At 40.8% G+C, this 14,058-nt stretch overlaps 1 protein-coding gene across 4 annotated transcripts in view; it reads left to right on the forward strand.

Moving 5' to 3' along the window:
- The first annotated feature begins 268 nt into the window (after window positions 1–268).
- LOC112233951 (sterile alpha motif domain-containing protein 9-like) overlaps window positions 269–14,058 on the forward strand; it is a 52,113-nt gene continuing 38,323 nt past the window's right edge. Inside the window, exons 1-5 of one of the 4 annotated variants that reach the window (XM_042329478.1) lie at window positions 269–349; window positions 482–532; window positions 5,315–8,248; window positions 8,549–8,585; window positions 11,637–12,520. In XM_042329478.1, the coding sequence (XP_042185412.1) occupies window positions 5,386–8,248; window positions 8,549–8,565 (2,880 nt within the window). In that variant the 5' untranslated portion in view covers window positions 269–349; window positions 482–532; window positions 5,315–5,385 and the 3' untranslated portion in view covers window positions 8,566–8,585; window positions 11,637–12,520. Of the gene's footprint in view, window positions 350–481; window positions 533–2,263; window positions 2,378–5,314; window positions 8,249–8,548; window positions 8,586–11,636; window positions 12,521–14,058 lie in introns of those variants that run through there. The other 3 variants (XM_042329475.1, XM_042329477.1, XM_042329479.1) reach the window with 3 other exon arrangements.

The following is a 14,058-nucleotide window of genomic DNA, read 5'->3' on the forward strand; positions in this document are numbered from 1 at the left end:
CCTATGGCACTCCCAGCCACAGCCGGTTGTGGCACAGCCTAGGAATGAACCCGGGGCTGTAGTAACACCTCTAGCACTTAGACCGCTGCGCTACTCGGGAGGTCCCCCAACTTATTTTCATTTACAGTGAAATGTAACTTAAGTTAACAATGACAACTTCATCATCATCTAATCTGTCCAGGTCATCCAGTTTACCTTGGAAACTTGGCACAGACTGATGCATAGAGACCAACTACACAGGGAAATACATCAACCTGAACCGGTTTGAATGTGGGTGGCTCAACTCAAATTTGACTATAAAAGGACACATCATCCAGGGTCAGTCATTGCATTTCAAGAGCCAAGACAGGTAATAACTTAGCAACCTATGATTATAAACCATTTCATGTATACAATACAAAGGTTGTACTTTCAGATGAACCTGATTTCAGATTAAAGTAATTGTTTCTCTGAAGTGTAAATATGATATGTTTCTTTCCAGACTCGGCCGTGATTCCCACAAAAATATAGAACCTTCTTCAAACAGACAAAGGTAAGAGTAATGTCTATTTTCAATGGAATATTTTATCTTGGTTGGGAATATCAAATGTACTCATTGAAGTTAGTCAACAACACACAGAATTATAAGATGATTGATTAACTTTACACTCGAGGGGAAAAGGCCAAATTTCCAACAGAATCAATGTATTTATTTATTTGTCATGGACAATGCACATCAATGAACTTTTCTGTAAATGTGTCAGATTTTGTCTGCTGGCTAATATTAATCTGTAGTCCCAGGGCAGATAGATACAAACATTGAGGAAAGCATCCTAAACATTTCACAATAAACTTCCCCCAACATTCAGGTCCTTGGATCAGGGGTTCTCAAATTTGGGTCCACGGATCCCCAGGAGGTACTGCAGGGGGTCCGCTACCAGATCTTAAAATATAAAATATTTCAAAACATTTCTTTCTCTGCCCCATGAATAAAATATGTTGAATGGAAGGAAATTAGCTTGAAAACGGCATCACTTCCTCTCCAATGCCAAGAGGCAGGGCTTTAAAAATGTTCTTTGTCTGGGCTCCGAGACATGGTTTATCCGGCCATGCACTGCCGAAGTCATAGTAAAACTTTTATCTCACTCGAGTTGTGTTCTGATTTTGAAGGGGCTCCTGATAAATCACAAAAAGGGTCTCCAGGCCCAAAAAGTTAGAGAACCCCTGCCCAAGATGGCTGTTAAAATAATAGGAGAAAATAGATGTGAAAAAGAAAATACAAGAAAACTACCAACCAAATAGAAAAAACAACAAACAAAAAATGTAATAAGTGGCTACAACCCTGCAGCGAAGAACAAAAATAGGACAGCACTCCAGTGCTGGAGTATTTATATTGGCACACAAACGTTTCACTTCCTGGTTTTCAACCATCTTTTCATTTGTGTTTAAGGAAATACAGGAGTGCGATTATGAAAACCACATGATCATTTTACCGAATGGCATTGGTTCAGATGAGGAACTTAAAACTCGTGACTCTCTCTACTGCAGTGCCATTGATGTGGATCAGGACATGTTCCCTCCTCTGCTTCCTAAAGTCAACAATCAACTCCATTGTTTTGCTGACTTTGAGGGATAGGTTGTTGTCATGACACCATAGTACCAGTTCACTTACCTCCTTCCTATAGGCTGACGCTTGGTTGTTGGTTATCAGGCCTACAACCGTGGTGTTGTCAACAAACTTGATGATGGAGTTGGTGTGGTGCAAAGCAATGCATTTGTGGTTGAACAGGGAGTACAGCAGAGGGCTGAGGACACACCACTGTGTTAAAAGTCAGTGTGGGGGAGGCGCTGTTTCCAATCCTCACAGCTTGTGGTCTGCCCGTCAGGAAGTCAATGATCCAGTTGCAGAGGGTTGTGTCCAGACCCAGGGTTCTGAGCTTGTGTTGGTGTTGTGTTGAGTGCTGAACTTTAGTAAATGAACAGCATTAGTTAAATAAAAGGTTAAATAAAAATAAATAAATAAATAAAAAACATTCTCACACAGGTGTTCCTCTTGTCCAGTTGTGTTATGGCTGTGTTAATAACGATGAAAATGGCATATTCTGTGGATCTGTTGGCAAATTGGACTGTTTCCAGTGTTCCTGGCATGCTGGCCTTGATGTGGGCCATGACCAGCCTCTCGAAGCACTTCATGATGACCAAAGTGAGTGGGACGGGGAAATAGTCATTTGGGCATGTCACCTTGTTTTTCTTGGGCACTGGAACGATGGTGGTCTCCTTGAAGCTGGTGGGGGACTACAGCCTGGGACAGATTGAAGATGTCTGAGAAGATGCCCGCCAGCTGGTCAGCCCACACTCTGAAGACGCGGCCAGGGATGCCATCTGGGCCAGAGGCTTTGTGAGTATTCACTCTTTTGAGAGTTTCCGTCACATCAGGCTTGGAAAGCGAATGCACCTGGTCGTCCAGAGCAGCTAGAGCCTTCCTGGATGGCTCAGTATTGTCTGCCTTGAAGGGAGCATAGAATGTGATGAGCTCATCTGGGAGGGAGGTTTTGTGGGCACCACAACTGATGGATTTTCCTTTGTATTTTGTGATAATCTGTGGTCCTTGCCACAAGCCACGTCTGAGTTGCTTGCCTTGTACACGTTGGGCTCTGTTCTGCTGAATGCAGTATGGGCTCTCAGTATTGTACGAGTATCTCCGTTAATCCAGGCGTTTTGGAAGGGGTGAACAGGAGCTTGCAATGTTTTCCACTTCGGTACACCACACATTTTTGATGCGGAAACAGAAGCCGCCGTTGGATCAATTCGGAATATGGAGAAGCCGGCTGGTTGAATAGCAGAGTCCAGTGTATTTTCCATAAGCCAAGTCTCTGTAAAAACAAATACATAGCATTTTCTGATGTCCCTCTGCGATGGAAGCCTTGATCTGAGTTCACAAAGTTTATTTTCCAGCTATCGGACATTAGCCATCAGGATCCCTGGACGACAAGGCAGTGTAGCCTATCTTTTCAGCCTAGCTTGGAATCCATGTTTCATTCCTCTTCTTCATCACCGACTTTGCCTTAGGTTAATCTCGGCCAGGAGCAACAGGTACACCCACTGTGTGGGGAACAAAGTAGTGAATGTAGTATTTCAGATCTGGAAGGCTGCGAGATAAGTGAGTAGTTTACGATTCATGATCCAGAAGTGTTTGTTGGTCGTAGGAAATTATTGCACAAACATTCTGAGCAAACAAAGTAATAATTAATACAAACATAGCCGTAAAAAAGCGAAGTTGGACAGGAACCGTCAAGACAAGCGTCCTCCTCAGTGCCCCCATCTTTTAGCTTATGAACCATATGTCAGATTTATTCCAGACTTTGTATTTAGACTCACTACAGCAGTTTACAATGTCCACACTCTGTAGATATCGAATTAGCATAATAGCAAAATCCCCATAAAAATCTGTCTGTTTAAGATAGAGATATGTGTTATTGCAAGGACTGGGTCTCAATCCACTGCATCGACTGCTTCAGCCTTCGACCATCAGACATGGCGGAAATCGGTCATCTCACGGAAATGTTTCTAGTGTTGTAACGGTTTGGCCCACAAACTACTATGACCCCTATATGCAACGATGAAGCCCTCCCGAACACGATGTTGTTCTTCGCTCTACGACCCACAGAAGCGCCACGGGACTCGTCTGAATTCGGTACCGCCGATCTGGCAAATTCTGTCTGTACCGTATGATCAGTTTGGGCTACACACTAATATGACCAATCTATGGAAAGGTGAGAGTTTTATTTTATGGTTGGTTATGACATCTACATACTGTAAGTTTCAAACCAACAAAACCCACTACACAAGGCAAAACATTCCATTACACCATATCATACTTGTCAATAGTATGATTATGTTATATAACATGTTCTTACTGTATTAAATGATCATTGTAATTGTGCACACATTGATGTCAGACATGCACCAACCCCAATGCTCTGGTGCTGATGACTGGGATGAATGCAGGAGCAGATTTCAGGAGAAGGACACCCTCTTTTTGACTGATGACTGACAAGGACATGTAGTGACAGGCCTATTTGGCTTGTATGATTATGTTGGTCATAATGCTTCTTGACAGTGCGATAAAGTGCATTTTCTTAGTCCAATTAAAGGTATACAGAATGGTCATAATGCTTCATGACAGTGTTAAACTGTAGTTTCTACAAGTCATTTCAAATATTATAGAAATAAAAATGACTGCAAAATATTCATTACAACAACAACAAAATTGCAAAAGAAAGGAAACTTCTTGGAAGGGAAACAATACATTTGAATAAATGTGGGTTTTGACACTCTTATGTAGGTGGGGCGGCAGCGTAGCCTAGTGGTTAGAGTGGTGAGCTGATCCCCGAGCTGACAAGGTACAAATCTGGCGTTCTGCCCCTGAACAACTGTTCCTAGGCCGTCAATGAAAATAAGAATGTGTTCTTAACTGATTTGCCTAGTCTAAAGGTCAAATAAAAAATACAATAAATAACCAGCCATGAAATAACGCAATATATGCCAAAACAGATGTAAATATATGGGTCATGACAGTGTTAAAACCATATTATCACAGGTTATGACATGTTATGTCAGCAGTTATGACATACAGTATTATGACATGGTTATAACCTGTCATAATGTGTTATGACAGGGTGGGTGTCAAGTAAAGTGTTTATAAAGACTCTATACCATTTTTTTTTTACCTTCCAAAGTAAATTCATGTCAGTTGATATATTCATGATGTAAAATATATAGATGTTTACAGTATTCATCAATTCTCAAACTATATATGTAAACTAGACAATACAATTTTGGATCAGTAGTTAGCAGTTTTTTAGCAGTTTAATTAAGTCATAGTTTAATGTATTGTTAACAAAAGACAAAAAAACATATACAAATAAATGTGAATATAACATTATGAAAAGCAGATACTTATATTGATATCTATATTATTATAATTTGTTTGAGTGATTTGTTGCAGGGAACAAGTGACTTTGTGCATTTCTTTACTGTACTCAGTCAATTGATTTATGTGCTAAAAATAAACCACATACTAGTGAAAATTGCACAAATGTGATTGATTTTTTTTTAATCAGAGGGTAGCACCAAGAAGCAAAAAACACATAGGCATGCTGTTGTATTTATCAGCAGGATGCAATGTCTGTAGATACATCCAACCAATGTCCAATCTATCAGCTATATAAATGAAAGTCCAACAAAGTCAAAGATATACTGTAATCAGCCTTTTGTTTATAACCGTTAATGCCGTTTGACATTTTTACTGAAACATTATTGTCTCCTTTCTCAGAGTCCATACCACCTAATGAAGAACAACTAATATTCAGAACACTGGTTCAGCTTGGGACGGAGACAACGAAGATGGCACACAACAAGGGGTCGTCCCTGTCCAATGCCCGTGGCCGTGAAATTTATGTTGGAAGTCAAATCAGGGATTCCATTTCCCTTCTGGATGTTTTGTACTCAAATGCATTCGAAGAAGAGGACATAGACTCAGCAGTAGCGAAAAAGGCAGAGGCAGATTTTTACAGAGGAGCCCCACCTCAATGGCTTAACTTCTGCTGGGCTGAAAAGGCAACATCAGCTATTAAAACTACCCCCTTTATCAAAAGAGATGGGTACACGGAGCTGATACAAAATATTAAGAAACAGCTTAAGGGCGACCTGACTTCTACCATGAATCTGCTGCATCAGCCAGGCAGCGGAGGAACCACTCTGGCCAAGCAGGTGCTCTGGGATATGCGTAAAAAGCTCAGATGTGCTGTTCTAACAGGTGCTACCTCAGACTTCACCGCTATCGCCAAGCAGGTGATTCACCTTTTCACTGCAGGCAGCCAAGGCCACCAGAACACTGTGCTCTTACTGCTGAATGATGTGTGTATTCAGAAGAATCTGCAGGATGCCATCATGAAAGAGATTACAGACCGAAACATTACAACCCACATGCCTGTGGTCATCATTTTAAACTGTGTGCGTAAGGCAGTTATCAAACAAGAGGACCATAACAAATCAAGACATGTTATTCTCAGGGCGGAACTTTCTGAAGCAGAGAAACAACAGTTTGAGGAGAAACAGATTGAGATCAGTAGAAGCTACAGCAATGAACACAAACAGTTTCATGGCTTTAACATAATGCGAGAAAATTTTAGTGGAGATTATGTTAAAGAAACATGTGCCTTTTTAGATGTCAGGAAAAAAAGAAGGCCTAAAAAATCCCAGCTTCTTTCATTCTTATCACTGGTGAATGCCTACGTCCCTGGATCCCACCTTCTGGAGTCTCAATGTCAGGCATTCCTGGGGCCTCCAGATCCCATTTATGGAGGCCCTTCCTTTGAGCAGCGAATGGAGCCTTTCACTCATCTGATAGTGACATTCCCTTCACAACAGGGACAAGACAAACATGTCCGCATGGCTCACCCACTGATTGCACAGCAGTGTGTTGAGTTACTGGCTACAGCAGGTGTGACCAGGAGTGATACAGCAAGGAACTTTCTGACAGACTTTTGTGGAGAAGAGGTGCAGCAACATTTGATGCCTGTCATCAAAGACATGCTAACTAAGAGGGAAATCACTGTGGATGTTAAGCAGAGTGCAGAATGGAAACGAGACATGTTAACGAAAGGGGAAATGAGAGAAGAAAGGAAAGGCAAGTTTTCCAGGTTGATTCAAGATATTGAAAATACTGAAGGCAAAGAATCCAAAAGCATGTGTGTATCTGTTTTACAACTAGCTTCAGAGAAATTCAAGCAAAACCCATTCTTTCCTAAAGCTCTTGCTCGTTTCTTTTACATTGAGACAAGAGCCTATTCTAAAGCGGAGAAGTGGGCAAAAATAGCAAAAGACAGAGATCCCAACAATTCATTTGTTGCTGACACTCTGGGGCAAGTATACAAGAACCATTTGATGAGCAGGATGAAAGTAGAGCAGAGTTCCTTCAGGGTTCCCAAACAGCTGGGTTCCATCTCTGCACAAGAAATTTTGCAACTATCAACAATGGCCTTTGAGGCTTTCAAAGATGAGGAAAGGGCTGCTGAAAATGAGCAGGGAGCAGAAATGCAATACGATGGTATGACCAAAGTCTCACACATCTATAACAACAGAGGACTATTTGGTTATCTACAGGTTGCCAACATTGTTTTTGACTCACTTGTCTCTCTTGATAAAAACTGGCAAAAGGTCCTTACCATGGAAATATCCGCTGACTCTTTCTTCATATCAATCGGACAGAAAAAGCTCTTCAAGTACAAGCCACTCATCATCAGCCTCAGGGATGAGGTGGAGAGGAAATGTGAGTTTTTTGATGGTTACCTGACTTACTCTAAGCCCAACATTAAAGAAAATGAACCGCATTACTTTCAGACTGATGTCAAGAACTGCTACCGCAAATACGTGGGGACATGTACACCTATACACTCAGAGTCTGCAATAGATGTACCCCTCCAGAAGCTCAAAGAAGAAATGGCCATTGCCTTCCCTGGACTGCTTTGCTGTCTTGATAAGGGCTATGATGAATCTAACTTACGCCGAATAACAACATTGTGGGGGGAAATAAAAAATAAAAAAAACAAGAAAGATGGTGAAAACAAAGCGTCCCAAAACTTCATCCTTGCCAACATCATCTTAAGCAAAGTGGAAGCAGCATCTCCAATGCTTACCCCGTTGCCAATCCTAAGAAGCAGTCTGGAGAGACATCTAGTGGCTAATCTCAGTAACCAAACCCCAGAGTTTTACTTCTTAGTCCTTTTGCTGTTTTGGCCTGAGGAGCAGAAGAAAATGGATTTCAATATTGACCTCAACAAATGTGTTCTGGAGATGCAAGAGTCCTACAAAAACACATACAAAAAGCATCTTCGCTCAAGGTACCTTCTCCCCCTTATTTTCCTGGGTAAGGGTGAGGGTTTGAGCAGACTGGTTCATAGAGCAAAAATAGACAACCTATTGATAGAAGAGAATCCAATGGCAAGGCCAGAGGCAAGGCCAGACTTTATCTCTCAAAAGTGGAGCAGTGGTGAAGTGTGGAGAAAACCCAGTGTCCAGGACCTTCTTCTTCCAGTCAATGGAGTGGTTAGACAGCACCGGGTGTTTGCGCGCGTTGATGGCAAGGAGATTAACGTTTGTGCCGGCCAACAAAGCAAAGTTTGGAAGTCTGGAGACGTCTGCTTCTACCTTGGCTTCACCATTAGAGGTCCTGTGGCCTACGACATCATCTACCCATCCTATTCAGGTAGGATTAAAGTATTGAAGTACCGGACATCGAATTGATCAAAGACCGGTATTTTTCAAATTTGTATCTCTATATTCTCTCACTCATGTACAGGCTCTTGATATTTTAATGTTCTAATACACAATATAATGACACGGGACGTCCAAACCTCCCAATCTACACAGGGGCGGGAGTGACACTGGTATTTGTGATATCATTGATTTTAAAATGCTTTGTCTACCAGGAAATTAAGACCACTGTATTATCACTGAGGTTAGTGCTTGGTTTGGCTGATTTTCTGATTGATGTGTCTGTCCCCAGGGCCTGTGAGAAGTTGAACAACGTGCTTAATGTGATGGTGAGTTAATGTTTGTTACAGTATTCATAAAGCGTACAATAGTAATAGATAAGTGTTTGACAAATGCAACTTTACCACCACCTATGTTGACTGAGCTCTGTATACATGAATATTAAATAGTTTTCATGAAAATAACAAATATGGTGGGAAAATCCTACATTTTGCTCCAGTTTCACAGCTGGCAGCTGCATTCTTAGAATGTCATTTGAGTGCATAATTTGTCAAAATGGGAGGTGATGGAACAAAAAGTGAGCGTAAAAGGGGTGTTACCTGGTACCTGGTACCAGAACACATGAAAAAATAACTTTTATAATCAAGCATTGCATGCGTTATCATCGCTCATTCACTACTCTGGACAGTTCTCATTTTGTCTGTCATAGTTGAAGTGTACCTTTGATGAAAATTACAGACCTCTCTCATCTTTTTAAGTGGGAGAACTTGCACAATTGGTGGCTGACTAAATACTTTGTTGCCCCACTGTATATCGCACTGGTCATCCCCAAAGCCAACACCTGCTTCAGACAACTTTCATTCCGGTTCTCTGCTGTCAATGACTAGAACGAATTGCAAAAATCGCTGAAGTTTGAGACTTATATCTCCCTCACTAACTTTAAGCATCAGCTATCTGAGCAGTTTATACCGATTGCTTCAGCTGTTGCCTTGCGGAGGGAATAACTACACTGCGTATAAATCTACACTGCGTATAAATCGACATTATTATCTGAGGCTTCCCGGAACATTTCCCAGTACCGTGCTCAATACAATCTTGAAGCGTGGAATCCGATTGGTCAGACCAGCATTGAAGGATTCTAGTCACAAGTATATCCTCTTTGAGTTTCTGCCTATAGGACGGTAGGAGCAAGATGGAGTCGTGGTCGGGTTTGCTGAATTTTCTGAAGGGAAGGCGGGGGTTGGGCCTTGTATGCATCCCAGAAGTTAGAGTAGCAGTGATCCAGTGTATTGCCCGAGCGGGTGCTGCAGTTAATATGCTGATAGAATTTAGGTAGCCTTGTTCTCAAGATAGCTTTGTCAAAATCCCCAGCTACAATAAATGCAGCTGTTTGCTCAATTGGCCTACTTGGAAGTTGATAACATATTTGGTAGCCTGCAGACAAATTAGTCTTCTCTTTTCAGTAGAATAATTGGCTTTCCAACCAGTGCTTTCCTGCGACTTTTTATATTTGAAAGGCCTTTTTTGCTACATGCTGTTCACTGGCAGATTTGCTGCGCTTCCCGACTGTAGGCCTTGTGATTGGGCTTCACACAATCCACAGCTAGGCTCTTTATTTTAAATAAGCTATTGCTCCTCTGTGGCTGAATTATAGGCCTACTCCTGGTGTAGTATTCTGAATTATTAAATTTATTTCTGAACAGACAGCAGTAATTCTATAACTTTGGCAAATGTATTTCAATTTATCAGGGGTGCTGCGACACCACCAGCACCCTTCCGCGGCTATGACTCTATAAGGAAAAATATATATTATAAAGAGCAAAGTTCCAGATTCTCTACTACACCGATATGTTGCATTCAATTATAAACCTATATCGGCACACTCAATTAAGTAGCCTAACATGTAGGCTAATCTTAAATTAAAGTTGGCAAATCACCATAAAATATAGGCCTAGTCAACGGCTGCGGGATGAATGAACAATGAAGAAGGAGTTTTACGCATGTGTCTGTGGGAGCAGCCAGGAAAGACAACTCAAGGACCACTACTGCATCCGCAAACCAGCTAACCTGAGACGCTGTTTGATTCAAGGCTGGATTCTCCCTTTATTGAAATAATCATTGATCTAAATATTTGGCTATTAGATAAACGATGACATGCTAAAAATAAATAATCGCTGATCTGACATGACTTGGTTGTAGCCTATAGCGCACGCATTCTATTATTTCACTATCCATCTTTTGGTGAAGCTTTCAAGGATTGGAGGAATGAAGGATGCATAGGTTATCCCAAAACAAATGCATCATCTCCATTATAGGCTATTTGTCTCAGCTATACCGTTAATTTAGACTACCACTTGTTCACATTGTAGAGAATAGTAGAGTATTGTGGCTATGCAAGCTCCTTCACTTGGTTTTTGGGGGCAGCCCTTGATTCCGACAGGGATGCGCAATCGTTCTCTACTCAATCCTTGACCTACATTCACAAGATGATAATTATAGGCCTCTTCGCAGTCTTACAACGCTGACAATGTGTGTCTGTGAAGCCTGTTTGAACGAGTGTATTAGACCCCCCCACCAAACACACACACACCAGCATACACACACAACTGTCTATGTATGTAGACACACAAACTGGGATGAAATACCTCATCCAATTCCGTGTGGCTCCTTCTTCTGAAAATAATCTATGACACGACCTCTTGCAGGTCCTAAAATGTCTACTTTTAATAATATGGTAAGTATGTTCTAAAAGTGAAAGGATTTCCTTGTTACAGAAGCCAATTGTAAAGTATAGCTTCACCAGGTCATCAAACTGCAGGCATTTCAACGGTGGCGTGCACAGCAACAGGGAGCCAGGGAGACATGCACTTTACCTAATCCCCTACTTTAGCCTTGAATTATAACTGAATTTATACTCAAAATGTTGACTTTATTCTCAAAATTACATTTAGTCTATTCTCGAAACATTGCCACTTTATTCCCGAACTACTGCCACCTTATTCTTGAAATATTGATACCTTTTTCTCGAAATACTGCCACTTTATTCATGGAATTTAATTTAGACTATTCTCTAAATATTTCCACTTTATTCTCTACATTTTGACACTTTGTTCTCGAAATATTTCCTCTTTATAGTCTAAATATTGCCACTTTATTCACAAAATTTAATTTAGATTATTCTCGATTTAAAAAAAAAAATCATATATCATTTAAAAGATATATAATAATCCAAGTACCACCACCTATTGCCGTTCAGTTATTTTTTATCTTCACTTGACCCTAGTAATCTCCAGTAGCATCCAAGCTTCAGCCCCATTTATCATGTTTTTAATGTCGTTTTAGTGTATTACATTTGTGGATGTCATTGTGTTTAAATGCAGTTGTTCTGCGACCAATCTTTACCTCAGACCTCAGGCCAGCACTTTGAGGACTTCACCGGACAGAACTGATCTAGAGAGTGAACCAGGTGAAGCCCATCTTGGATAAACTCATCACTGACAAGAGCTAAAGTTCAGTACTGGCTGAACGCACCACACAGGACCAGATGGGGGAGCTCTCCACAGGACTGAGGGCAAGTGGCATCAGAGCAAAATATATTTTCTATGAAATCCTGAAGGAGCTGGAGCCACTGCTAGTCAAAGACCTGAAGGGTGAATGAGGAGCTGGAATGGTGAATTGGGGACATTTAAAGTTTGTTTTAGGGGAAAAGGGCATAAATGACGGCAGTTCCGCTTTGTTTTACTACTTTGTGTTTACAATAAAACACAACCTAAGAGAGGTATAGCCTCATTCTTTTATCATTCTTATTTTTCTACATGTAAATATTAGTAGCCAGCAGAACAGCAACCAGCAACCTAGTGTTTTAGCCTTCAGGCTTTGCCAAAGATATAACATTTTGAGCGAGCTTGGGGGTCTTGTAAAAGTTGGGTTGGAAGATAAATGCTCAACCATCTCACCTAGATACTCTGGATCATTTACAGACAAGAAAATATATAAAGAAAATATGTAATGAAAATACAAAAGTATACTGTGTAAAGAATCGATGATAAAAAGAACAATTCAATTATTTTGGCTACTAAATGATTGAGAAGTCAGTGAGGGTAAGGAATACCAGCGATCTAAATACATGTATGATATGACTTTGTAAAGCTTTATGTACAAGCCTAATACAACTTTTTAAACAGTAATGATATGTGCGAATTTTTGTGACATTTTCACAACACAGGTTTTAGAATATGTATTGAAATAAATACCTACGTACAGATGTGTCTTTGTCCTGATTTAAATGAGACTAAACTGAAATGATGCTATTTTGTTCGTGTGCTAAAATGAATATACATTTGAGCCCTTGTGGCTCAGCTGGTAGAGCTTGGCACTGTGTTTTGGGTTAAATTCCCATGGTGGAGAAATAGAAAAAATGTATGCACTCACTTACTGTAAATAGCTCTGGATAAGGGTCTGCTAATACATACAGTGCTTTTGGAAAGTATTCAGACCCTTTGACTTATTCCACATTTTGTTACGTTACAGCCTTATTCAATACCCCATACTGACAAACTCAAAATTAAATATATAGTATAGTACCAGTCAAAAAAGTTTGGACACTCCTACTCATTCAAGGGCTTTCTATATTTTTACTATTTTCTACATCGTAGTAACCAAAATGTTTTAAACAAATCAAAATATATTTTAGATTATTCAAAGTAGTCACCCTTTGGCTTGATGACAGCTTTGCACACTTGGCATTCTCTCAACTAGCTTAATGAGGAATGCTTTTCCCACAGTTTTGAAAGAGTTCCCACATATGCTGAGCACTAGTTGGCTGCTTTTTCTTCACTCTGCAGTCCACCTCAACCCAAACCATCTCAATTGATTGGGTTGAGGTCGACTGATTGTGGAGGCCAGGTCATCTGATGCAGCACTCCATCACCCTCCTTCTTGGCCAAAAATCCCTTACACAGCCTGGAGGTGTGTTTGTCATTGTCCTGTTGAAAAACAAATGATAGTCCCAATAAGTGCAAGCCAGATGGGATGGCGTATTGCTGCAGAATGTTGTGGTAGCCAGGCTGGTTAAGTGTGCCTGGAATTCTAAATAAATCCCTGACAGTGTCACCAGCAAAGCACCCCCACACCATCACATCTCCTCCATGCTTCATGGTGGGAACCACACATGAGATCGTCAGTTCACCTACTCTGACTCTCACAAAGACAGATTTCCACAGGTCTAATGTATATTGCTTGTGTTTCTTGGCCCCAGCAAGTCTCTTCTTATAATTGGTGTCCTTTAGTAGTACTTTCTTTGCAGCACTTCGACCATAAAGGCCTGATTCACACAGTCTCCTCTGAACAGTTGATGTCGAAATGTGTCTGTTGAACTCTGTGAAGCATTTATTTGGGTTGCAAACTGAGACTGGTAACTCTAATGAACTTATCCTCTGCAGCAGAGGTAACTCTGGGTCTTCCTTTCCTGTGGCAGGTCCTCATGACAGCCAGTTTCATCATAGCGCTTGAAAATATACAATAGAAATATTTTTTAAAAACAAATACACTCCCCTCAGTATGTAATTGGACAGTGAAGAAAAATGACAAGCCAAATGCTACAATACCTGTGAGTTGACAGCTCGTTGTCGTTCCAGTTACACTTCGACAAGAGATACTGAGGTTGGCTCATGATGTTACTATGGCAGGCCATCTTGGGGTCAACAAGACGTATGACCGTACTTTTGTTTCACAGTAGATTTGTTTAAGCCCACCAAGAAACACCTGATTTATCACACAGGATTAATTAATAAGCTGGGTAGA

Source organism: Oncorhynchus tshawytscha, linkage group LG10 (assembly GCF_018296145.1).
Source record: "Oncorhynchus tshawytscha isolate Ot180627B linkage group LG10, Otsh_v2.0, whole genome shotgun sequence".
NCBI classification, from domain to species: domain Eukaryota; kingdom Metazoa; phylum Chordata; class Actinopteri; order Salmoniformes; family Salmonidae; genus Oncorhynchus; species Oncorhynchus tshawytscha.